A 26,567-nucleotide genomic window follows, 5' to 3' on the forward strand; every position below is an offset into this window, starting at 1 on the left:
CTTCTCTCTAAGATCAGGATATATGCCTTTCGTCCCAAAAGCCTTAAACTTTGGATTGACCTGTTATAATAAAGCATTTGTGTAAGTTGTATCATTGAAGGTGATCCTAACACAAAAGTCAAAAAAAGAAGTGATGAAAGCCTGGATTTACTCTCCCACCATTCGTCACTCGCATCAATGATTTTCTTCCTTGAATCCTAACCTAATCCTGTTTCATTATAAAGCAATGACCTCCATCTTTTCCATTCTTCCTTGAGATTATCCCACTTACTCTTCATTTTATTCTTATCATACTTTTTTCCTTTTAGCTCCTCAAACTTGCTAATTATGACTGTCCATCCATCCCTTTTGTTGTTTGCAGGACGATTGCCTTTTTCAATTTGTTCAATGCACAACTTACAAAAGGTTTCTACATCTTCCGAGCTCCAAAATGCCTTTTCCTTTGATGAACTTGCCATCTACATCTACTAGTATAGTAACACGAACAAATTTGGGAAGCAAAAACAAACAAGATTAACCATGAACAAATTTGAATGAAGACATGCATTTCTTAACACACAGATAACCAATCAACTCCCATATATTCATTACATAACCAATTGAACATAATTAGTGAATAACATAACCAATTGAACAAAAAAAAGGCAACATGCTACGTTATTCATACTCAGGGGGATTACTCCCACTATGAATCCAACTATAATGAATGCAACTGTAAATCACAAAAAAATGGTCAATGACTACAAGAAACAATCATACTTTTTGACAAAATTACACCTATTGAATTTGCTCTGTTATGAGTACAACCCAACATGTTGTGTTATGAGAGTCAAGTCATCATGAACTTTGAGAATAAAAACCTGGATCAATTAGCAAAAGAAATAGAAGACAAAATCTAGGTGGTACAACATAACTGCCCTAATCTAGGAAATGCAAGAAACAAGCCATTATACATCCACTAGATATGCCCCCAAGTGCATGCTCTGTTCTGGGTACGGCCCATACTCTGTTTAGAGAGCTGAGTCATCATGGACATCGAGAACCAAAACCTGGATCAATTCACAAAAAGCAAAAAAGAACAGAGGAAAAAATTTGGGTAGCAAAATTGGTGTTCCAATCAGACTCTCACAATTGGGCTCTAGGATCTTAAGTGGGGAACAACACAAATTCAGAATGCCGCAACAAGTTCGCCCACAAAATGCGAAAATCGAATGCTTATGTTGAAAATTCTCTCTGCTAATTAATAAAACTAATTTATGAGTCAAGTGATTTGAGGTGGCAATAGACATTAAACCCAGCAAGATTATACAGATAATAGGATGCTTGTGTTGTAATTATTAATTTTTCCCCCCAAAACCCAGCAAAATCATACTGAAAATAGGATGCTTGTGCTGTAATTATTAATTTTTCCCCCAAAAACCTAGCAAAAAATATTCATATTGAAGCTAAAATGAGGCCAGCTTTGAAGAGAGAGATCACCAGAGGAACCGGAAGCACTACAAACAAGTCGAACATAAACCCCTTGAGCGACTGCACGTATAATCAGGTGTTCAGGGACGAAGAAAACATTTTCGAAATGCACAAGAAGCAATGCATGATAGTAGATGAGTACTCCTTGTCTAAGAATCGAATGTGCCTCAAATTACCTCTTAGGCAAAACAAAACGGAAAACCCTAAAAACATATTCAAGGCGATACAAGCACCAAAATCACGAAATGCACAAATTCCATGGTGACCATGGAAGAAAGGATAAAACCTCAAGGATGGCCACAAAATGCACAGATCTAAGCAATCAAAAGCACATCCACCGGGGAGAGATAGAGACGAACCTGCAATTGAGCAAGGGAATGAGCGAAGCGAACCACCGAAGCGAACAAGTGAGCGATCCGTCCGAAGGAGAGTGAAGCAACCAAAGCGAGAGAGAGAGGCGAGCGATCCGTCAGAAGGAAAGCGAAGAAACCGAAGTGAACAAGAGAGGCGAGCAGTTTCGCACGAGAGTGAGACAACAATCGAGAGCAACAAAAGGAAAATGGGATGGCGAAGAAGCATAACGCTAGAAATAGGATTTTGTTTTTTTAAATGGGCAAAATTGGACTTTCAACAAAATTTTGAGGGCAAAATAGGCAACTGACCAAAATTCATTAATGAAGGAAGTAGCATCCCGAAAATGTTGAAAAGCCCAAAGCACATCCCCACCTGCTTTGGGCTTTCAGCATCCCAAATGCTAGCTTTGGGCTTTCCGCATCCTAAAAGCACTTGCCAAACGGTTCAGCATTTTGGGAAGGGGCTTTCGAGACCGAAAGCCCATTCCCAAAGTTGAACCAAACGGGGCCTAAATTGCTTACCAACTATCAATTGAGTGTAGCGTCTCGCAATAAGGTGCCATTAAGGTCTAGCTTGGCATTAGGCTCCAGTGGGGTAGAAGCGACCTTGTTGTCAATCAAACCTGCTCAAGAGAAACTATTCGAGCCATATTTGGCTTAAGTGAGATAATAGCCAATTGAGCCAGAAGAAAGTTAATCTCCAAATGACAACTGAGATCTAGCTTTAGATTAGTAATTCCTTTGAAGCCATCTCCTATAATAATAAAAAATTCCACATAAAGCATAAGTAACAAAATGTTTTAGATTACAAATGCGATCACTTACATCCCCGATATAGTCCACACCCTAGTAGGCATGTAACTCTAGGATAGTGTTCGAAGGACAGTGAAGATAATATCATAAGTCCCTACTATAACGAAGATACATACAACATAAGCATAGTGAATCAAACGCAAAGCAGAATAGCTAAATCTCTAGTACAAACTGAGGATGTTATGTCAGGACGAGTAATAGCGAGATATACTAAATTGCCAGCCAACTGTCGATAGAGTGTAGCGTCTTGCAATAGGGTGCCATTAAGAAAGTCCAGCTTGGCATTGGACTCTAGTGGGGTAGAAGTGACTTTATCAGTAATCAAACCTGCTCAAGAGATAAGATTCGAGCCAATTTGGTTCATGTGAGATAATAGCCAATTGAGCCAGAAGAAACTTCAACTCAAAATGATGACTGACTAAGATCTATCTTTAGATTATCCATTCCCTTGAAGCGATCTCCTATCATGATCAAATCACCCACATAAAGCATAAGTGACAAAATGTCTTGATTTCTTTGACAAACAAATAATGCTTCATCATGGGAGCTACATTGAAATCCAAATTGCTCGACAGTAGCACTGAATTTGGCAAACCATGCGCGTGGTGCCTGTTTCAATCCATACACAGATCACCAGAGGCGACAAGCCTTACCAAGAGGACAACCATAGCCAAGGAAGAGGTTGCATATATACTTCCTCAATAAGATCACCATTCAAGGATGCAGTCTTGACATTCATCTCAAGTAAATTCCGTCGAGGTGTTGATGCAACCGCAATCAAGCTTAGCATTGAGACAAGTCATGCAACAGGGGCAAAAGTCTACTTTAATCAATACGGTACAACTGTGAAAAGCCTTTAGCCACGAGCCGTGCCTTCTAGCATTCAACAAATCCATCGCAGCTTGTTTTGATCTCGTAAACCATTAGCAGCCTAAGTAGCCTTACTGGGACAGATCAACTAAGTTCCATATATGATTCGTTTATGATGTCTGTGATTCTTCAAACCTTGCTTGCTATCGCTAAGGGTTAGACCGAGCTTCACGATAGAAATGAGGTTCATGGAAGGTAGCCGGAAAACAATGACAATCTCAAAGACGAGAGGGAACCTGTCTTACCCTAGAGGAATAGCGAGGAACTAACCAATAAGGAGATACCGAAATGTTCGAATTTGCGTGATAAAATTATTTAAATATTAAATCACGCTTTTATTTAACAGCTTAAGCTTTTAGAATAGTTGATAGTGATCCCACAAGATTTCACACTACGGACGAGGTAGACTCTATAGAAGGTGTGGCTGTAGTTGTAGGCACTTGCTCGAGCTCTGAAGAATCCGAAACCGGGTCATCCGGCATGGGTATACAAGGCTCTCTCTCGGTCGCGTGCAAGGTGTAGGGAGGGAATTTTACATCATCCTTATTAGAAAGCTGAAGTTCAACATATGTAGAGTGAACTTCGCGGACGCTTATTTCTACAGTTTAGTAAAATCTAAAGCAAGCTCCAACTTTTCAAATTCTCATATGTGCCCCCATTCAACTTCTAAAAATTCCAAAATGAGCCCTAGGAGCAGACCCCAACGCCATGTTCAAGGATCGACCCCTTATGTGTATGGGAGACTAGGAGTCGGACCGAGACATCGGCCTCGCACTATCGGCGTTGACCTCTTTCTAGTAGGAACATCGGCAAATGGTCAACCCAAATGATGAAATTTGCAAAAGAAACCGAAATCACGAGGGTATTGTCGCGGTTTACTAAAAGTACAGGTCCTTCCATGCAAATTTCCCTCTAATTTGTTCTATATTCACGTACTTTTCAAACAAGTATGAAGCTCTCAAAAGATTTAAAAGTAGCGGGAGAGTCCCTAAGCTGTTTGGGTGTTGGTATACCAAACTCCAATAGAGGGTTATCCAACTCATCCGTTCTTATAGCACATCTTTCTTCATGCTCTTTAATAAAGCAACATTTATTCAAGTAACTCACTTTAATCCCACATGAACCTTAATTAATCACACTTTAATGTCTTTGAGTTTAGACCACTAATTGAGGAGAAAATATTGCATACCTATGTAATTCCAGCGTGGAATGATCCGAGTCGCTGAGGTCGCAACATGTGCCGTGAGAGGGCTCCACCATGTCAGGCTCCACGAGACAGCTGAGAATTTTTTTAAAAAAGCAAGTGCCATCTCTCTCTCTCTCTCTCTCTCTCTCTCTCGCGCTCCCTACCCAATTTCCAAATCTACGTTTCTCTCTTTGCACTCTCTCGCTGACGCCGACGCCGACGCCAACATCGACGAGAGAGGTCCACCGCCTCCAACGAGCGAGGTCCGTCACCTTCGCGCCGACGCCTCGCCCTAGCCTCCGCCTCCGCCCTATGCTCCCACGCCGACGCCGACGCTGACGCCGATGTCCTAGCCGTGGCGCGACGCCCTAGCTGCTGCCCTAGGCGTCGACACCGACGACGAAGCCCGACGCCGACGCGAACGCCCTAGCCACTGCCCCAGGTGTCGATGCCCTCTACTTCCACCTCGACTTGCTCTGTAGGTGTCGCCTCCCCCCTAGCCAACGCCGACACCGACGCCGACTCCGATGAGCGAGGTCGGCCGGCTCCCACGAGCGGGGTATGCCGCTGCCGATGAGCGAGGCCAATCACCTCCCACGTCCGTCGCCTCTGCGCCGACGCCTCGCCCTAGCCTCCGCCCTAGCCTCCGACGCCAATGCCAACGCCATCGCCCGACGCCTAGCCGCTGCCCTAGGCGTCGACGCCCTCTGCCTCCGCCTCAACATGTAGGCATCACCTCCGCCTCAACTTGTAGGCATCGCCTCCGCCCTAGCCGTAGCATACTCATTTTATCATGATGGCTGTTTTTTCAGATATTGTCATCTCTAACTATCCATATATGGTAGTGGCTTGCTCATGTGCAAGATTTTTCCATGGATGACAACCTCCATTTGAAAAAAAAATAAGCTCAGCTGTGTTACATATATGTGTCGTGTGCGTGCATTTTCTACATTATAGTTTTGGATGTCTTTTCTGATAATAAACTCCACACTATAGTTTTGTGAGCATATTGATGAGTATGGACATCCGTAACAATTGATATACATCTATTTATTGTTAAGTAGGGTCACTATTGAACTTAAACCTGCTGAAATTATCTTTCAAGCTTGCTGGTCGGGACTGTTTTGGTGTCATTTTAATCCCAATATGGTATCAATTTGGGTGTAAATTTATCGGATGGTTGAATCAGAGGTAATTCCTTAGTCATACTATGCGAAATATATTTTGCTTCAACCACTATGTTGATAACTTTTTTGTTCTTTTAGTTACAGCATGAAACTTCCCATCTTGCACATATAATACGTGATATGGAAAAAGATTATGAATTTGCAGTAGGAATGATTTTTTCAAATGAACTTGAAGCATACCATAAATATGTGGCCTATGCAATCGGCAAAGGATTTGGGGTGAGAAAGGGTAATGTGTTTAGAAATGGTAAAGGAGAATTAACCCGACAGACTTTTGTGTGCAATTATGAGGGGCATTCTGTCAGCTCATCTAATCAAGAAAAGAAATTTGAGAGGTATGAAGTTAGATGTGGATGTCCTGCTCGTATCAAATTTAAGGTTAACAATGGTGTCTATGAAGTCATTGAGTATATTTATGAGCATAATCAGGCATTTATTCCAGATGATAAAAAATCTTTTGAGAAATTTTGGTATTTGGTCTTTTTCAGACTTGGCATGTACGTGCGTATAATCATATGACATAGGAAGTTTTTTTTTTTTTTTTGTTAATACCGCGAAAAACTCTAAAGGTACACATATGATAAACTTACCTCAAACTAATAATCCCAAACTGGTATACATGTGACAAATTTACCATCTGTTAGATTATGTTAAATATTACTGTCAAATTGATTTGTTAAATCATGACGGATATACCAATTTTGGGTTTTACCCTCCATTTATCACAAGTGTACAAGTTCGTGATTTTTTGTGGTATTAATCCAATTTAACGGAAATTAACGGAAAGTAAATTTATCATAAACGTACCAGTTTGGGGTTTGATAGTCGTAAATTTATCACAGGTATATCAGTTTTGAATTTTTAACAGTAAAAAAATTAATTTAGAACAAATTTATTATAAATATATAAATTAGAGACTTTTCGTAATATTAATTCTTTTTTATTTTTTGCCAAGAATGACGTGACGTAGGAAGCTGCAAATCTCTTGGACCCTTTCCCACCGTCGATTTCTTGCGTGGGACAATAACATCTCCCACGTGGCTCCCCTCCCAAGATAGCCTAATAAAAGCACAGCACAAAATTATTGCACGCGGGGCCCACCGCACGACAACAACAACAAAAAAACCGGAGTTAAAACCTGGCTAACGAGGAAGAAAGTGCACCGGCGGGTACAATAGCTAAGGATGGTTCCCCACATTATGTCTGAACTCAACATGTGGATCACAGAGTGTCATGTCGAGGTCCCGATCCTTTCGACTCTCGATAAATGTCCATGAATGCATGCGAACCGATCTCTCTACGTGCATTGGGTATGACCACATTAATGGACGAAGGACGCGATCTCGAAAGTTTTTGTGGTTCGAACATTAAATGTATCGCATTCCCAATCAAATGCGTAGCTGTACGGCCAGTCTGTTCTCTTGGACGGGGAGGGGGGGATTTGTTGGGTCCGACTTCCCGCTGCTGAATTTGATTCTCTTCTATTTTTTTTTATAATCGAGATAGGGTTTTTTCTCGATATGCCTTTTAACTCGAAAATCCCTATGTACTATCGAGAATAAATTTAGGGTCGATGGCTCTCGTAATTTCATACACCCTACAAATATCTGAAATAAAAATATGCTATAAAAACACATTGTGGACCCGTCTCCTACTTATCGTAAAAGATTTTTGAGGAAAAAACTATTTTCTTAAATTTTTTCAAGAAAAATGAACGATTTGGAAAAATATTTCATAATCGTATCTTGAAATAATTAGTTGATTAAAAATATTTTCACTATCAACGACAATTTATATCCAAATACTTTCGTGAACAATGACAATATTGTTTGTTCATTCGTTTTTTTAGGCTATACAAGCGATCATTCTTGAGAAAATATTTTTTTAAATAACTCATTTTTCGCTAAATAAATGCACCCGAAGTTTGAATTTTCATACAGCTTTTCATTTTTTTTTTTTGGTATGTTTTCTTTTTCTCTAGCTCTTCTGTCTTCACTGTAGTCATTTGCTTAATGTGATAATGTTCGCACTGTGCATTTCATGTAACACTTAATACATACACTGGCAAGCGAATTCTTGTGCACCCCCTCCCCCTAAAAACCTAAACTTTTGGTGATCTATCTCAAATTTCATGTAAATGATTTTCAAAAATATACTTAAATACCCAAGTTTCATGAAAGATTAAGGTTTCAGGAAACCTTGTACCAGTGTGACAAAAGTTTGGGATATAGATATCAAAGTGGACATAATTTAAGGGTTTTGAGAGAAAGAAAAACTTTGATATTTGTGTCACAATAGTAATGGGACATACTTTAGACTTTTTAGTAACAAAAGTTTGGGGTGTTGATATTACAGTGAGCATAGTTTAGGGCTTTTGGTGATATTAACTCTTTTAATTGTAAGTGCCTTTGTTTGGCGGAAAATATTTTCAAAAAAATGATTGCTTGTATCAATTACAAAAATAAAGGAACGAAAAATATTTTCATCATCCATAAAAATTTTGGATATAAATTGTTGTCGATAACGAAGTTATCTTTCATTGACTAATTATTTCAAGCGGTACAACCAATCATTTTTAGGAAAATATTTTTTAAATCATTTATTTTTCGCGAAATAAACGGAGCCTGAAAGATAAAACTATTTTTCCATTACCAAAAGCCATAATTTTTTGCTTCTCTAGCTGGAAGCCAATTTGTGAGCATGAAAGCTTCACAAAACAAGTCATCATATTTTCATCAAAAATATGAATGATGAGACACAAGTAAATGATAACCATATGGTTATAATAATTATTTTCATATTTTTATCTCTATATCTTTTCACCATACTCTTCATTTCACATGCTTCACTTTCATCCAATATTAGAAAGATTTAATATTTTTACTTGCCTTCATTACCTTCTTTTTTTGTCAACAACAAATTATAGTTGCACGTTCCCCACCTACCAACGGCCAAGCTTTTGCTATTCACCCAAAATCTACCGAGGCCTTTCCTTAGCCCTCCTTGGAATTAAGAACTGATTAAAGAAGCCTCCTTGCGTATAGTGCTCCCCAACCTACTCTTATGCATGTGGAAATTCAAGGATCTAGGAGCACCTGCCCATCTCAACACACCATCTTTCGAATCTTATAAGTAGTGTCCATCACCCCCAAATTTAGATTATTAATGATGTCGTGAAATAAGGCGGAACCTGATGGATCTCACTATTCGGGCCTTTCTCGGGAAAAAGAAATTAACAGAGAAATCAATGAGAAATGATAGCGACACCGGAGATTTACGTAATTCGGTCCGATGTGTCAGTACTACTCCACGAGGAGAACAAGCGCCGCTAGGAAATTCGCCATGGATTCGAAGAATGCAAAGCTTGCAATCGCTTGATCGCTCAAGTGTTTTCCGAATTTAAATTACACCCAAAGCAAATCCACAAGGGTCATTTCACAATATTCATTAAAAAATTAAACTCGCTCAGAAAGCTTGTAGAGAGAATATCTTACAACTTTTGTTACCCACTCAAATTAGAAAACAAGAGGAACCCGCTGAGACTCCGTGTGTTTCACGGAAAATCAATTATTTGAAAAAAAAATTCTTAATTTTAAGTATTTATATATTTTAAGAAAAGAGGTATCAGAAAATATTTTCATAATCATCAAAAATATGTAGGCATGAGTTGCTGTTAATAATGAAAATATTTTTCATTAACTCATTTTTTATAAGAGATAATATTAATTAAAGTCCGTAAGATATTTTTCACGAAACAAATAAAGTCATATATCTCGTCTTTTTCCAAAAGGTCGAACTCGAAGCGTATTCTCGAACAATTGACATGTCAAAGTATACGAGAAAGTCATTCGAGCACAAGATTGTGAGCAGATGAGAACGTGTAACAAAATAGTTCACCAACTCTTCCTCTCTGTCGCCTTCAAAAAACGATGAAAACACACTTCGCCTCCCATCCTCCCTATAAACACAGCACAAGTCAATCAACAGCACAAACAAGAGGCAGCACAAAGAGAAAGGAAAAAGAAGAATCCAAGGAAAAAAAAATGGAGAGGGAAGATGCCAATGCAAACGCGGCCGACGGCGACAAGCCGGTGGTCTGCGTTCTCGATGCGTCGACTTACGTGGGGTTTTGGATTCTCCAAGGCTTGCTGAGCAAAGGGTACAACGTTCATGCTGCAATTCAGAAGAATGGCAAGTTCCCTCCAATTCCTTGCGTCTTTCTTTGAGGACCCTTTTGAGGTCTATTGCTTCTTTGCTTACTCGAGGCGTTTTCTTCGTTCTCTCTCTGCTTCTGCTTCTTGCAGGAGAGAGAGAGATAGTGGAGAAGATCAGGGACATGGAGGTGATCGAAGACAGACTGGTGGTCTACAGTGTGGAAGTCTTGGATTACAGAAGCATTCTGGATGCTCTCAAGGGGTGCGCTGCTGTGTTCTGCTGCTTGGACAGCTCGGATGGCTACAGCGACGTGAGAAAGTCTTTCGAGACGAGATTCATCAGCAATCGAAACTGAATCGTTAGTACTTTGGGTTTCAAGAAAAGGAAGAAAAATTCGATTTTGTTTGTGGGTTTTTTTTTGCAGGAGAAGAATGCGGATTTGGAGGTGAGAGGAGCGATCAACGTGGTGGAGGCGTGCGCGCAGACCGAGAGCATCGACAAGATTGTGTTCAGCTCTTCTCTTACGGCTGCGATATGGAAGGACAACATCTCGTCCCAGGAAGACGTGGACGAGAGGTCCTGGAGCGACCCGGAATTCTGCAGGAAACTGAAGGTACTGTGGACCACTTTCCGGATCTAATGATCAGTCGATGTCGATGTCGATTCCGCCCTGTTTTAACGGGCATTACATGAGCGATTTATCGTGATCGACGACACCTCTTCGATAAACGGAGGCTCGGGTCGAAACCTAAACGGGTCCATCGATTGCGTGGCGCGCAAAGAGATTCGATTATCGGGTTCGGCTAGAAGCATTCAGACTTCTTTGACCGTGTCCTTAACTGCTCTTTGAGACTCGTTCTTTGGGTACTTTGGATTTGGTTAGGATGTGGTCGTAACTTGTTTTGGTGGTGTTTTGATTTGAGTGTGTGTGTGGTGCAGCTGTGGCATGCGCTATCGAAGACGCTATCGGAGCAGGCGGCGTGGGCGCTGGCCATGGACCGCATGCTCAACATGGTCTCCGTCAACAGCGGGCTCGTTCTCGGCCCCTCCGTGGCCCAACAAAACCCCAAATCCACACTGGCTTATCTTAAAGGTTAAAACAACACTCTCCAACCTTCGTTTTGTACCCCCCGCTTCGCGAGTTGATTATTTTGACACTGTCAAACGATTCCTCAACAAGATCTAGCAACGAAAGTTTACTCAATAGTACCCCTCGGGCCGGTGCTGCGGTCGCAAAAGGAGACGAACTCCTCGCACTCGCGTGAACCCATGTGGATCGGTAAGAAAAAAGTTCGACGAGCGAGTCCATCCACCATCAATTTGGTTATTGATCAACAAGCGGGTAGCGATAAACGGGGTCTAAATCAATTGGATGAAGCCGCCTGTGGAACTTTTTTTCTTACGCTGGCCTTGTATGCCATAGGGTGATTCAATGTTTAATGCGAGGATGGTGCTTCTACCCAGTAGATAAGTAACTGAAAATGTTGCTGAAGGAGCACGATTTCAATGCAGGGGCTGCACAGATGTATGAAAGCGGCGTCCTTGCATCCGTCGACACTAATTTTCTGGCCGACGTTCACATCCGGGCGCTCGAGGACCCCTCGACGAGGGGCCGATACTTCTGCTTCAACCAGGTAGTCAACACCGAAGAAGCAACCGCGAAGGTCGCGCAGCGGCTCAGCCCTCTCATATCCCTGCCTCCAAGGTACATGCGAGATTGCAATTGCATATAGAGATGAAGGAGTTTACAAACTGTCGTTGCTCGCAGCGTGTAAACAGCAGGTTTTTGTTGTCCGAATGCAGGTACGAACAAGGCAGCGAGGCGTTCACCGAGAGGCTGAGGACCAAGAAGTTGGACAAACTAGTTGAAGGAACTGCCTATTGAAGGATGATGCATCTCCCCTTTCCCCATTTTGTTTTTCTGGTCTTCTGCCTTATCTGTCAAGTACATGTATTTATGGTCCATTTTTAGTTGCGTTTGGGTTCATTTTCATGGTTGATGGTAGTGGTTGCATTCCAAAAGAATAACAGAGAGGAACATGAAAAACTATCATCTCATGAGCAAGTAACGAATAGTGCAATAAACATCTGAATTAGAGCGAAAAAGTAACACACCAGCTAAACCAAGGATGCAGTGTAGTTAAAGATCCCGGAATCGGATGAGAAAAGAGCCTCCCAATTTAGCAAGGCCAAATTCATCGCGCGCGATGGCGTCGTGAGCATTTGGAAGTTCATTCAAGGACATAGCTAAAGGTCTGGGATATAATCAGAATAACTATTCTACATTCCAGGACAAATGAGCCACAAGTTATTCCCTAGTTTTGCAATTTCCATCTATGGACTAACGATATTTCGTTGATCTCTCTTTACCCCTGCCAAAGAGGAAAAGGAGAGAGAGAGAGAGAGAGAGAGAGAGAGGAAATGCCAGCAACCATTTCACTGAAATAGGGTCATTCATCCCCACGACGATCACATCACTTGCCTGAAGTACCGTAGATTCGAATTTGAAAAGCTCCAATAGGATTCAACTACTGCCTTTTCCTTCTTGATGCTATCTCTGATGCCCAAGCTTTGCCCAATTCAGTCTGAAATTTTCCTGCAGAGAAGATGGTGAAAATTGTGAGTTCGTTCCATATGGAACTAGCATGATGCAGATAGCGTCGTCATATAACACAAGATTATAAGCGAGACTTAGGTGAAAACGAAGGTTAGTCAGACAACAGCCCAAAGATTAACTTCTGTTTTTCTAGAGGTGCCACTAACACGCAAGTAACTACTAACAAAAGATTCGATCATGCACCCTTAAAAAGTACACGTGTTCCCCAAACATCTATAAGAGATTCAATAATCAATTACACTTAATCATCTACTAATAATGTTCACCCCCTACATTATCACAAAGTCTCACACCAATAAAGTCAAACTTTCTTGACAATTTTCATTTTCAGATCAAATATCTATAACTATGAGGTAAGTTTTAGTATTACCCTACTCAATAATGAAAGAATGGCAGCTTCTTCCTTTTTCTTTCAATTATTGCCACAACACCCGCATCCCTAATCTATTGCAGTAGATACTCAAATAAAGTAGCCAAAATTTTGAAAAATTATTGCAAGGACCTAGAGCTGAGCCCACTTATATCTCGTCCAATTAACTATGTGGGCCCGACGTAGGACCCACATGGCCGAGACAGAGCGGTTTACATGCACCAGCTGCTTGCAAGACTTGCTCCAAAATTGCCCTACCAATTCATGGCAATCATCTCCCTCAACTATCAGTCCATAGCAATCTCTTCACCATCATCCCATACTTTTGCAATTTACAACGTTGAAAACGTTCAGCTTTCTCAAATAAGTACCCTATTGACCTAAAAAAAAAATTAAAAGTCTAGAAATGTCAAAGATGCTAATAGTTTTAAAGGAAGAGACCATATTATCTTGCCTTTACCTACATGGCTCCAAAATAAGCTACTTCACATTTCTTTCATGACAACAATTCAATTCAAAGCTGCAACTATTTCTGAATATCGGAGTAGAGTGATTGGCTTAACAAATCCAACTTAGAATTTATTGTCCATCCAACTTCAGTAAACCCTCTTGATTAGTCTTAGTAAAAATCAGTCACTTATATTGTTAAATAGTTTTTGGATATCTTGACATAATAGACAAAAATATAAGAAGAAGATTACATGGAAAAATATGACAAGAATAACAAGTAATATTGGGTGATGGTTATCAAAGCAATACATATCTATAAGTTCAGTATCAATCATCATATTCATATGTAAAAGGTTAACGAATATATTATAGGTCACAACACCATTAAAGAAAGTAGCAAGTTCCAATACATTATTAAAATTATTACGAAGATAATGATAATTAAGGTAAAAAAAATAGATATGGATGTGTAGACAGTTTTATTTCAATTTTTCTCTTTTTCCATCTACATGAAATTCTTAGCAATTTCTAAATAAAACCTGGAGCTGGACAGACAAAATCAGTTGAACCTGCAACTAGTTCTCTCCACCATATCTTTAATTAGTCCAAAGCCTTAGAAAATCATTAAGTCAAATTGAGCATTCTCATACATACGGATAAATAATAGGCCATGGTGCAATCACTATGCTATTAAGATGATCATAGATTTGGCAAGATTTTGCTAGAAACTTTACCATTGTTCGAAGTCTATAAAGTTATTTAAGGCACATCCTTCCTCTCTATCAATTAAACAAGAGAAGTAAGATTTTAACAATTGAGATGACGGTCTGTCCAAAATAAAGAGTGAAGCTACCAATAAATAAACTGAAAGAAATATTATCACCTTAATCGAAATAGGCAATAACAGCAGTTCAAAATAATCTCGTACTTACCTATTTGTGACGAATAAAAAGAGCTATGATAAAGACAAAAATTGATAGGAAGAGTGAAATGGCCACTAATGGTGATTGAGAGTTGAGAAGGGGTGCTTTGCAATAAGCTATTACTGGCTTTACAAGAACTAGGAAACCTATAAGGCAACAAACTCAAAGATCAGGGAAAAGGCAAAAATGAATCATGGTTGCAAATTGCAACAAAACTATTAGGTGAGCGCGCTGCTTGCAATTTTCCCTTAAAGCTTTACACCTAATGCACAAGATACTGATGAAATCATTGCTTTCACTTCTCTATGTTCAGTCAAGTGGCAAACATATTGAAAGTGTTCATAAACAGCAATGAAGATAAACGTACCAGCAGTCGACACAAAAAACTCGTCGAGATCCTTCCCTTGCTCTGCATAAAGACAGAAACACTTGAATCGTCACCCTAACTTGTTAAAGATTACAGCGAAAGGCTTTTTCTGCTTGCAAAGAACAACCCAGCAAAAGATCACAGAAAGATGCTGACAGCAACTATTCTAAATTCGCCTCATAGAAGCCATATGAGACTAAAGGGAATGTATGGAGAAGTAGCTCATCACACAGGTAAAGGGCCAGACTTCCCACAAACAAAGAGGCAAACAAGAGAGCAACCATCATCCAAGAAGAATTGAAAAGGAAATGGCATTTTGCAAACAGGTAGCACCTAATTAGCATCCACATATTCATATCGCAAATCTCTTTCTCCTTCTAACAAAATATGACACTTCTCTTCTCCAGACCTTCAATGCCACAATATTGCACAACAATTCAGTCTATTAATGAGGAGTGTGAAAGAGAGAGAAAAAGAATTGCCCATCCAAAGGAAAAAAAAGGAAGGGAGGTATTTTTCTAATCTTCAATCCATCGTCACAGAAGAAAAGCCTTACCATTTTCATACTCCAGGGCTTGAAGTATCATCTCCACCTAATTAACATTAAGGATTGTTAGAATTAAAATATGTCAGAGACACATTAATCTCCACCTAATTAACATTAAGGATTGTTAGAATTAAAATATGTCAGAGACACATTAATCAAGTTAATTACGACGACGATAAGTCCTGAAAGAGTAATTTCATCTTTCTTTTTGCATCGCTAAAAAGGCAGCATCAGGTAAGATATGGATGTGCTTGCATTCACATATGTACACTACCACCAGCTCTTCAAACCATTCGAATTGTTTCACAGCTTCACTCGAAATTGTCACGGTTTCTCATGCAATGGTCTAAAAAGATGTTTAGTCATGCCCTGCACATTACATGTTGCGCTCACTGATGCACTTATCTGATGACTTAGCCACTTCTATGAGCCCATCAAAGTGAGCCTCCGTTGTATGTAATTAGTACATCAAATCAATTGCTCATGTTAATCAGCAAAATACTTTAGGCTTTTTAAGCTGAAGAGATTCCAAACGTATTGAAGGCTTTAGATCCTAACCAACAATATGAGAATATTAAGTTGAACCATTACCCCTTTTAGTTTCTTTCTCAGAAATGAAAGGCAAATCATACGTAGGAACGAGGCACTATAGCATGTTGTGATTTACAAGTTAATTCACCTTGGTCTTGTTAAATTCGCATGAAGCATTTTCACAATTTTAATTTCATTTCATCATCCCAAAGAGTGTCAAGCACATCTATATTCACCTCAAGGTAACTCACACAGTTCCAAAGGTTTTCAATTGCTGCAGAAATAAACAGAAATTATGAAGTGACCATAACAGATGTGACGCCACGAATTACAACCAGTGCAGTGTTATGCATACTTAACCGATCTCATGCAATAACTTGAAGATCAGCAACTTAAAGTTGAAGCATTAAAATTTATTTTTGTAGGTTTTGCAATCCAAAAATAATGAAAACTATTACAAAATCTCAAGACCTTGTGATGTATGGCAATAAAAATTTGAATAATTAGATATTTAGAATGTCACTTTCCTTCAGATTATAAAGTACAGATGACCACTCAAAACGGGATTCTAATTTCACCTACTATGCTTAACTTAACCTACAAAGATGAAAAGACGCAGTCAAGGTAATGCTTAATAATCATGAAACCATATCCTTCAATTTAGTCATCAAAACAAAAGAAACCAGCAAGGACAAAATGGCCGAGACACCAAATAATTTTCATGGTAATTATATCCACAATTATGATCCACAAGAAGTTGACAGACCTTCTCTTCTCTTGGGGCAAGTGTGAATTTCCTTCACGTGGCAATTGAGGCCAATGGTAGTAGGCTTAACCATCTAGGCCCCAAAACCCAGTCATAGGTCACCAGGCAGATCTAGCATGTTCTTGTGCATAAGTGAATACAATTCCAATTTAAAACCAATTCCAATACAGAAATGGACATAAAACCTCATCCGGCATTGGACATTCAGGTGTACATGTTTCACCTATAAGCATCAATCAATTATATTATAAAAAAGTTTTGAAATCAGCCCATTTTGTCTGGGCATTAGATGGCCTTTTCAGAAAAGAAAAAATAAGAATGAAGAGAAATCATACACAACTTAGGGAAGATGATGAAAGATTGCTACCATAAAACAAATGATTGAAATGTTTTTGATTTTATGGAAATGGGATCGCCAGTTACTTGCCATACTTCTATTCCATTGATGAGAACAAAGAGAATCCGCGAAAGAATTATCCATAAGTAATAAAGTAAAATCGAGACTCAGCATTTGCAAATCATATAGAATGTAAAAGGTAAACACATGTACCTTGTCAAAATCCTTAACAACTTTGGCTTCTGGTGATAAATTTTCCTCATACTCCATCCATAGTTCATTTATCTCCTTTGCTGCAGTTGCAACTGGTAAGTGAAGCAACCACAGATATTCAGGCCAGAAAAGGAACACAAGAGATACCTTGTGATTGTCCACCAAGTAATCTGCACATGTGATCCAATGCTTCCCTCTCTCTTCGGCTTTTCTCCACCTTTGAGATGCCATCAGAAGGGGTTATGTCCCCAACAATAGCTAATTCAAGAAGTTGAGAGGTGAGATCAATAGTGACGATGTACAATTTGGTGATAAATCTCTCTCCACAAATAAATTATTCAAAGTACTTTTTTTTTTTTATAACCGAGGAACCCCCCGCACGGCCGACAGCCGGAGGGGTAAACTTGGGGTGACGCTAGCGCAGGACCCACCACCACGGCGCCACACTTAAGAATCCCTAACGACTACGCTAGGGTGTGAACTCCGATCCCTTCATGGGGGGACAAGAGCGCAAGCCAACGCAGCCGCTGCGGGCGGTGGTAATTATTCAAAGTACATTCATCTACAATTGAACCAACGAATCGGTCAGATCGACAAATGACAAAAAGGACATTGCATTCTAATCATTATGACATCCCCTGTTACGTAGTCACTACTCATCATTATGTCCTTTAGGCAACATTTTAAGTTGAGCAATCAAATAGCATAATACTGAAGGCCCATTTGCTTCAATGAAGAGACAAGAATCAGCACAAAAATTTCCCAGCAGAAAAGGTTGCAGCTCAATTGACATGCTTTCTTACATTTGAAGTTGAGCAATAAAATAGCATAAGATTGAAACCCTATTGCTCTACCCAAGGGCAAAGATTCATCACAAGAAGTTCCTAATCAAAAAAGGTTTGAGCTAGGTGACCACCATAATCAGCAACTTATTAATCAGACCATCGACTATCAGATAAAACAACTCTGTAATCAGGAAAGAAGCACCAATGTCAGGTAAAAAAAACTTCCCCTTGTTCCTTTTATCCTCAAATGACATGCTATCGTGCAATTAACTCGCAGTCACTATCAGCAGATTACACTTATCTAATGACCTTATTTCATCTTCTTACAGCAGAGGAAAGAACACAGAAAAGCTCCATACCTTCAGCTATGTCATGTACAATTGCCATTTTTATACACCTGAAATAAGGGAGAAAAAACAAGATTACAAAATATTCAAAAAATCACAATCGAAAGTAACACGCAAAAAAGAGGATGACAGATCGTGTTCACATAATTAGTGGCTATTCTTAATGACACAAATAAAAAGGGAAGGCCCAAATTCATTTATCAATAATAGACAGATCGCCTTCACATATTTTCTTCTTTAGCTCGTCAAACATAGACTCAGCAATGCATCTTCAAATATGTATTAGACTTCTAAATACGTAACTGACGTCTAAAAGCATGCTTTTAAGGCTACACCAATCTAAGTAAGCTAAAGAAAGAGAGCAGGGAGACCAAAAGAACACTTCAGAACAGTACATCATAGCAAAGACATTGAAAGTTCAAAGACATTTCATGTCCTCTTTTCGTTAGCTTAAGTCAAAGTAATTTCGCAATATTGCTAATATGGTAGATGAAGGAGAACGTTCATTGTTAAGCTATGACTCTCACCACTCTACCTGAGCAATCAACAAGAAGAACACCATCCAAAGCCACGTCAAAAGTTTGTAACTAAGAAATTGTCGCATTTCAAATCCAATAATCTTTCTAATTAAGTGCCCATTAGAATACATAATATCCAAAAGAATATTTACAAAAATATGAACTGAAGTGAGATCCAGGTAACTCCAAAGAACAAAATAAGCAATTCTTTTTTTCAAATTATGTTTCCTTGCAAAACTATAAACCAACTAATGAAACTAATAGAAGTACCAACTTGTTTCGGTCAACACCAGGAACATCTGAAGCAATAAGCGCCATCAATCCCATTCGATACATGTGGTCCGCTATAGACTCTGGATCCTTTACATCTCTCTTCACCCAACCAGCTCTTTTGGTTGTCTGATACAGTTCAAATTCAAACAGTGACAAATGGACTACACGTGATCAGGAGGATGGGGGGAAGAGAGAGAGAGCATAGGAAACAACATGCACGATTCCAACCCTATGGAAATGAAACAAAACCAAAAACGAAAAGATACTTTCAAATGAAGGTAAAGGAATGCTCGTCGGTATAGGGCCAAACTATCCCATTTATTCTTTTATACAAGAACAATGCCTTTGTAAATTGGGGCCACATTTTCCCTTCTACAAAGTTATCAGATAATAGAAACTAATTGAGAAGAATCTCCCCTCACTAAAGCAGCACAGGTAAAGTGCATTTATCTAAATTAGAAAGACGGACGAAAGAGCAATTGGATGCAACAAATGAGTAGCTAAATTAGCTCGGAAACTACCATATCAAATATCAAAACTTGAACAATAGGCACTAACAAAGTGCACATACGCCTAGAATCAGAAAACCAGACAATCAAACCGTCAAATCACACGCCAAACCATCGAAATAAGCTACGTCTATAAGATGAGGCTATCTCTCTCCCCTCCAATCATGCCACAACCATCCGATCGTGATAATCATCCGCAAGCTGAGTCAGAGTCCTATCTTCCTCAACCACAGAACGAAACAAGCATCTTTCCATTTCCATTTCCATTCCAAGCTCATCAACCTTGCCGAGACTTGCTTTCCGTACACGATTATCGCCGCCCACCCTCTCCACATTTTCAGGAACCGAGCAGAAAGCTTAAACGGGAGCTTCTAGGAGAGGCCGAGGAGGTACCTTCAGGCGGTGGCAGAGAGTGAGGAAGTCGATAGCGGAGGACGCGGCGGAAGGCGACGGCGACGGCGACGGCGACGAAGCGGAAGCGGAAGCGGTTTGCTTCTCGCCTCCCGGGGAGCAGCCGGCGGCGTCGCCCGGCGGGGAAGCGGCGGCCTCCGAGGCGGCCATGATGCGGCGGCGGCGGGGCGCGGGGACCGGCGGCGAGGGAGGGGGGCGGGGGCCGAGCGGGCTGAAGCCGTGGCGGAGGCGGCGGGCGGAGGCGAGGGAGGGAACGAGGGCGGCGAGCGAGGGCGGTTTGCAGAGGAAGAAGGCTCGGCCTCCGCTTCCCATTTTTTTTTCTTTTTCCTCTCTTTTTTAGTTTTAAATTTTTTTCGGTGAAAATTTTGGGGGAAAAGAGTTTTTAATTTCGGCGGATGGGCTGACTGGGATCCGTTGGGATGATTCCGCTAGATGCGAGTCATCCGTCTGGGGAGAATCTGGACCGTCGATTCGGTTAACGGGCCGATGCTTGATGACGTGGCCGCCCGTGGGAGCCGCTTCCCGAGGCGAACTTTTGGGATTTGGAAGCGCGTGTAATTTTCATCCCCAAGTCCCTGAAGAAATAGGGAATTACCAAAACTCCCGCTTATTTTTCAAATACTTTTCACTCTACACCCTCTATAATGACTGATTTGCATGATGTTTTCACATTTAGCGCCCATTTATGCTAACAGTTACCATTGGTCCATTGGGGTTCTCTTGTTTTATTTAATTTTTTTTTGCCTCCTGAAATCGACTTTTTTTCTTCCAATAATACCCATATCACAATTCCAAATTGCTCACCCCCTTGAAAAAACCCCTATAATCACGAAGGGAAATCTCTTGACCTAACTTTTGACAACCATTACAACCGGCTTTCGTAACGAGGTAACCATCACCACCCATATCAACTTCATCTCTTCCTCTCTCTCTCTATATCGAAAGTTGTAGGATCGAAGTGCATGAAGAAGACTATAAGTTTTAGGACTTTTTTTTTTGCTTCCGTATTTTTGTTAACTAAACGAGGTATTAGGCTGCTTTTGATCACTAAGGATTAAAAGTTAAATTGAATAAGATAGAACTGAAAAGCAAGCAAATATCTTGGATCATGTCCTTTGTTTGGATATATAGCAAATATGAGACCGGTCATAGACATATCTTGTCTAATAATGTGTTTATTGCGTCTGAGAGATGATTTAGTGGAAATTCTAGGAGAGAAAGGAAACAAAGTCCAAATCAATCGTGCAAATAAGGGCAACCGCCACGATGGGGGTTGCCCTTGTTGCTGTGGAGATCTCCAATGGGTCGGATTTAGGTGGAGACAGAGAAGACGTTTGAGAGAAAGACAACCCGTGACCACCACCATCATGGTGATTATCTTGAAGGTCTCCGATGACCAACATGACTCAGCTCCCATGCGCGCTTGTGCAGACACATAGTTCATGCAATAGTGTCCGCTTGAGAGTGTTGATCACTGTGCCAAGGTCCACTTGAGAGAGGGGCCTGTCACTGTGGACAGCATCGATGACAGTATCATTGACCACGGACCTATTGCAAACCATTTTATTAGCTTCATGTTTCTTACTTAGTTTTCCCCTTCCAATTCGGGCGGGATAAATGATTTCTCCCAAATCTAAGATGAGCTGTCCAAATTTTAATCCCGACTTACTCAATATTGTCTAATTTGAAGTGTATCGCGAAAATTTAGATGGGATTTTTTTTTTAAAGCTCCATCTGGATTTATATCGAGGCGACCAAACATTAACTTAAAGTTTTATGGATTGAGATCACTTGAAAATGAAAATAGGATATGTCACAAGATATTCATAATCTTGAATAAGTTACAATTACCTACATCTCACCTCTCCCGATAAAGCTGCCTTTGTTTCGAGTGAATGCGAAACTGTGTGAGACCACTAACAACTATTATAAGATGTGATTTAATTCATTCTCCCTTGCTTAGTCTCATATTTTTGCCTAGTACTAAGAGTGGAAATATTTCATTGGAGAGGCAAATAGGATCTTAGAAAGATTGGAACTCCAGACTTCATGCTTTGATATCATGTGAGATTTTGTGAGATCACTAATAACTGTCTAAAAAGCTTAAACTGTTAAATGAAGGTGTGGTTTAATATTTAAATATTTTGTTAGGAACTAAGGCGAATGCAAGAGAAAAGAATTCGTCAATTTATATTCCTAAAGCATTCATTCGATTCACCATTTTATAAATAAATCAATTTAAAATTCTATAAAATAGAATCATTATGCTATGGATGCGTTATTCGATTTAATTATTAAGTAAAACTGAAAATAAGGGAAAAAAAATCTTTTCGAAGGTAACGAAAATAATTTAAAATAAAAAGAAAGGGAAGGAATACGAAGCAAGAATCCGCGAAATAAGAAGCGACCCATTTACGACCCATTACCACCTGACAAGAATTGCTACGACAAGTTAAATTGAGTACATGGTGCAATCATATTGTTCTTAAAAAGTAGTCTAAAACTAACAATCAATTAACTTTATCAGAAGACCATTTTCCTTAGCAAAGGGCGGGCCTCGTTCATATATTTACTGAACACTCCGTTTGTTTCACAAAAAATAAATGATTTGAAAAATATTTTCCTGAAAAATCATTGTTTGTATATCTCGAATTGATTAGTCGATGGAAAAAAAATTTCACTATCGAAAACAAATTGTATCTGAACAATTTCGTGTACAATAAAAAAAATTTCTTCATTCATTTTCATAAACTATACAAGCTATCATTTTTACGAAAATATTTTCTAAACTATATATTTTCCACGAAATAAATGGTAATCGTAATTTTTAATATTTCTCCAAACCAAAAAACCAGTGATACCGTCTGGAATTGTTATAGTAATTTGATGAGCTTGGACCGGGTCAGGCTTGTCCAGCAAAGATGGTCGACTCAGGCCTCTAAATCTTGGCCAAAGAGAAATCCAATGGGCCCAAATTCGAAGACTTCATCGCTATACCGGCCCAACACATAACTCTTTTGGGCCATAGGCCCAACCCACAAATGAACCGGCCGAACACTCGGTTCGGTTTAGCACTCGTGCGACTTTACAAATCGATCTCGGCAGCACCGGAACCAGAGATGCGATGGAGTTAGCAGCTCCGACGAGGGAATACATTCGAGCAAACTTTTTGGCCCGTTGAACCTGCCCGAGCATAAAATTCAATTGAATCGGATGAATTCGTACACTGCCAGCACCCAAATTAAGGCTCAGCTTCGATCCGTTATGCTTATCCAACAATTGTCCTTCCGTGCTTAGTATAGGTACTTTGTTTCGTGGGTAGACTCACAAATGACCCTATCCGTTCTGACCTCATCGATTGGTCTTCGAAACTCTCCTTACCATTACTCCCGATACGTCTCGATATCAAACGTATAGGTTTCCAGATAACCGGGCCTCTAGCTCGACAAAAACAGGCATCGCTCCTTACCATTGCTCCCGACATGTCTCCATATCAAACTGTATAGGTTTCCAGATAACCGGGCCTCTCTAGCTCGGCAAGGCACGCATCGCTTCATCTCCAAACTCGAGATAGCGACGCTAGCCACCAGCCAGAGAGGCGTAAAAGCATGTTGCCAAGGTTGCCAAAATCCTCGCGATCCGTCATCATCGGGCGGGCCCCCACAACGTGCCATCATGTGCCCCCAACGAACGCCATGATCACGAGCTTTAGAAAGAGATGAAGCAAGTGGGCTTTTTACGAAACAGCATTAGAGCATGCTGACAGCCAAATGCTTCCCGACCCCGTCTAAATCCAAATCGAGACCGTCCAATCCCCACCGCCCCCTCACATGCTCCCCCCCGTCATCGGACGGCCCCACACGCCCGTGTCGGTGGATTCTTCTCGCCGACACGAACTGGTCCTTTTCTCTCTCTACTGTTACTCGCCTATCATTCACGCTGCCGTGCGACGTAATCATACGTAATCAGTATTCGAGTTTTTTTTTATTTAAAACTAATGTCACGAAAAATTTCAAATTAATATATCTATGATAATTTATCTAAAGCTAATTTTTTATCATCAAAAATTTCAAATTAATATACTTGTGATAAATTTATCATAACCTAATTTTTTTACTACAAAAAACCCCATAACAGTACAATTGTGATAAATTTTACCTTTCATTAAATTAAATTAATACGACGAAAAACCAAAAATTGGTGCACATGTGATAAACGGATAGTGAAACCCCAAGCTAATACACCTGTAAATTGTCACGTATCATCCAACTCAAAAATTTGACGGTAAAATTTAATCGAAATTAATGAAGGGTAAAATTGTCGCATGTGTACCCGTTTGGGATTTTTTGTAGTCAAAAAATTAGTTTAGGATAAATTAATCACAAGTGTACAAATTTGAGATTTTTCGTGATATTAATCAATTTATTTATTTATTAGAGTATTTTATATTATATAGTTTTTTTTTGGTCAAATTTGTTGTATAGTTTATAAAATGGTATTTGACTTATAGTTTCCGCCAAGCTAGAGCAAGGGGATGCTCCCGAATAATTTGGAAACCCCACGCATGATTTCGACACTCGATTAAGATCAAGCTCCGGACGTGGCACATGGTCTTATTAGAATAATTCGAATATCGAACTATTGTTCTATCTAATTGTATAAATTTATGGATAAGTTATTAGCGGTCTGGTCGTTTCTAGATGTGGTATCGTAATCGGAGATCTCGAGCTTGTTCTTTCCATCGATTCATGGATTATGTCCTTGCTCATACATTTTTATATGAGACGAAGGATAGAGAAAAGAATACGATTCGTGCACTTTCTAGAAATTGACTTTGCATTTCTTCCTCGACATAATCTCCTAGGGCAGTCAAATAGGGAAAAAATAATTTATAAAGGGGGAAATCGTCTAATCAATTATAAACCTATTATACGATGGTAATTCAGTCATAAACTTTACAATGTAGCACCTAAGCGATTTCAAAGTTGGATTGCTTAGAAAGATATTGTAACTTATAAAACGCGAGATTCAAGTTAGATTGCTTCTCCACACTTTCGATTGTGGATAGTTGCGAGTTCACCAGTCACGACGTGGAAGACTGAAGAATTGGACTTAGCATGAAAGTGCCATATAACGAATGATCGAAGTAAAGAATATGGACGGTCTAAATTTATTTTAGATGATGTCAATAGTTAGGGCGGCGATCGAGAAAATTAAAATAACAAGTAACGAGGATTGATACGAGGATGTTAATCCGGGCAATGATCAAGAGAAAAATCTATGTTGTCGTCTCAAAACATCGATTGCATTGACAGCATCGGGTGGAGTTGATAGGGACAGCGATGGATGTTGGGCCACGGCTACAACTGCAAGGATGATGAGGATCGCCGCAATGATGACCAAAGGTGATAGCAGTAATGACTCTCTCTCTCTCTCTCTTCAAACGAGTCTTTTCTTCTCTTTTAACATGTTATTAGACAAGGTTTTAGAGTCTCAGAACAATCAATCTATCGCGTGATCTTTCTTCATTCAGTTATTCAACAAGGACTCGAGGCCATCGGTTAACCTCTTTTTCCCACGAAATCAGAGACGCTCTTTCTTCATTCAATTACGAAGAAAGAGCAATTGGATCATAAGCCCGAGTACGGACGCCTCTAGAATTGGCATCGTCTTAAGAATTTTTCCGTGGCATCCGACTAACTAATCTTTGTTTGTTTTTTTGTTTTTTTTTTTTGAAGCCTTAATCCCCAAGAGCGTGATCTTTAGAAACCAAAGTGGCGAGCTACATAAAACAATACCGTACCGGCTAAGGACACGAAAAAGTGCACCCCCCAATCGATCGATCAATCGAGCACCGTTTCGTGGTCACTTTTGACTGTCGGCAAGGTTGACGAAATCATCGCATGGTCTACTACAGCTGGGATCGGATCGGTGGGACCCCACGCCGGTCTGGACCAGGATTTTCGCCGAATCCGACGGTCCCCAGCACGATTTTGCGCCGAGGACGTGGGGGCCCACCCCCCCCTCCTCCTCTCCAGCGCGCCCCCGTGTGTCCCTCTGCGACGCCTAGCTGTCTTTTCATCCAATCAAAACCTTTTTTTGCCGCTTTTTATGTTTCTCTCTCTCTTTCTTTTTTTAATCTTTTTCGGTGGAATTCCCGCTCCATTTTGTAATTTTTTTTTTCGCAAAATATAGAAATTTGTAAATGATTAATAATTCGCGTGGTACCACAAAATCGCTCCTTCGAGAGATCATAGAAAAATATCGCTTATTATCATATATCTTCGAATGACATTTCACATTTGAAAAGACTGAATTATCATTCTCTGTCAAACCCGTATATCCCCCGAGTCTTCAAATTCTAATTTTTTGTCATCGCCAATCACTGCTCATCGCCATCCGCCACTACCAAGCACCATCCTTGCCATTAATGTTGTTGCCTCTCACTGGGAGTGAGCACTAGATCCGATTTAACTCAGGAACCGGACTAAATTGATCAGTTCAAAGCCGATTTAAAGGAGAACCGGCTGATTTCCTGGTTCCAAGGCCAGAATAGCACATGGACACAT

The 26,567-nt window shown here is 40.0% G+C and overlaps 2 protein-coding genes across 3 annotated transcripts; one reads left to right on the forward strand and one right to left on the reverse strand.

Annotated features, from left to right (window-relative positions):
• Window positions 1-9,724: 9,724 nt before the first annotated feature.
• LOC115679441 (cinnamoyl-CoA reductase-like SNL6) lies at window positions 9,725-12,032 on the forward strand. Its single transcript, XM_030603032.2, has 6 exons — window positions 9,725-10,070; window positions 10,184-10,344; window positions 10,459-10,647; window positions 10,974-11,127; window positions 11,547-11,739; window positions 11,838-12,032. Exons 1-6 carry the CDS (start codon window positions 9,809-9,811, stop codon window positions 11,917-11,919), a joined length of 1,041 nt encoding a protein of 346 aa, XP_030458892.1. The 5' UTR covers window positions 9,725-9,808; the 3' UTR covers window positions 11,920-12,032.
• Window positions 12,033-12,249: 217 nt separating this feature from the next.
• LOC115679470 (uncharacterized) lies at window positions 12,250-20,351 on the reverse strand. 2 transcript variants are annotated; one of them, XM_030603068.2, is made up of 8 exons: window positions 19,981-20,351; window positions 19,080-19,204; window positions 18,300-18,337; window positions 17,303-17,413; window positions 17,156-17,235; window positions 15,318-15,354; window positions 14,762-14,803; window positions 12,250-12,630 (listed from the first exon to the last, which is right to left on the reverse strand). In XM_030603068.2, exons 1-8 carry the CDS (start codon window positions 20,308-20,310, stop codon window positions 12,563-12,565), a joined length of 831 nt encoding a protein of 276 aa, XP_030458928.2. In that variant the 5' UTR covers window positions 20,311-20,351; the 3' UTR covers window positions 12,250-12,562. The 2 variants fall into 2 exon arrangements, with proteins under 2 accessions (XP_030458928.2, XP_056166809.1); XM_056310834.1 differs by having other exon boundaries at window positions 12,571-13,401.
• Window positions 20,352-26,567: the final 6,216 nt, after the last annotated feature.

The sequence above is a fragment of the Syzygium oleosum genome, unplaced genomic scaffold (genome assembly GCF_021117445.2).
Source record: "Syzygium oleosum isolate NSW1041296 unplaced genomic scaffold, Sole_v2.1 Sole_v2.04, whole genome shotgun sequence".
Lineage (NCBI taxonomy): Eukaryota > Viridiplantae > Streptophyta > Magnoliopsida > Myrtales > Myrtaceae > Syzygium > Syzygium oleosum.

Excerpts from the sequence above, each read along its gene's own strand:
- LOC115679441 (XM_030603032.2), top strand. The coding sequence starts at position 9,809 with ATGAAAACACACTTCGCCTCCCATCCTCCCTATAAACACAGCACAAGT. Across the intron at positions 10,071-10,183 it reads TGCTGCAATTCAGAAGAATG|GAGAGAGAGAGATAGTGGAG; the intron begins GCAAGTTCCCTC and ends TGCTTCTTGCAG. Across the intron at positions 11,740-11,837 it reads CTCATATCCCTGCCTCCAAG|GTACGAACAAGGCAGCGAGG; the intron begins GTACATGCGAGA and ends GTCCGAATGCAG.
- LOC115679470 (XM_030603068.2), bottom strand. The coding sequence starts at position 20,310 with ATGGGAAGCGGAGGCCGAGCCTTCTTCCTCTGCAAACCGCCCTCGCTC. Across the intron at positions 18,338-19,079 it reads CCTGGTGTTGACCGAAACAA|GTGTATAAAAATGGCAATTG; the intron begins GTTGGTACTTCT and ends CCCTTATTTCAG. Across the intron at positions 17,414-18,299 it reads TGTACATGACATAGCTGAAG|CTATTGTTGGGGACATAACC; the intron begins GTATGGAGCTTT and ends TTCTTGAATTAG.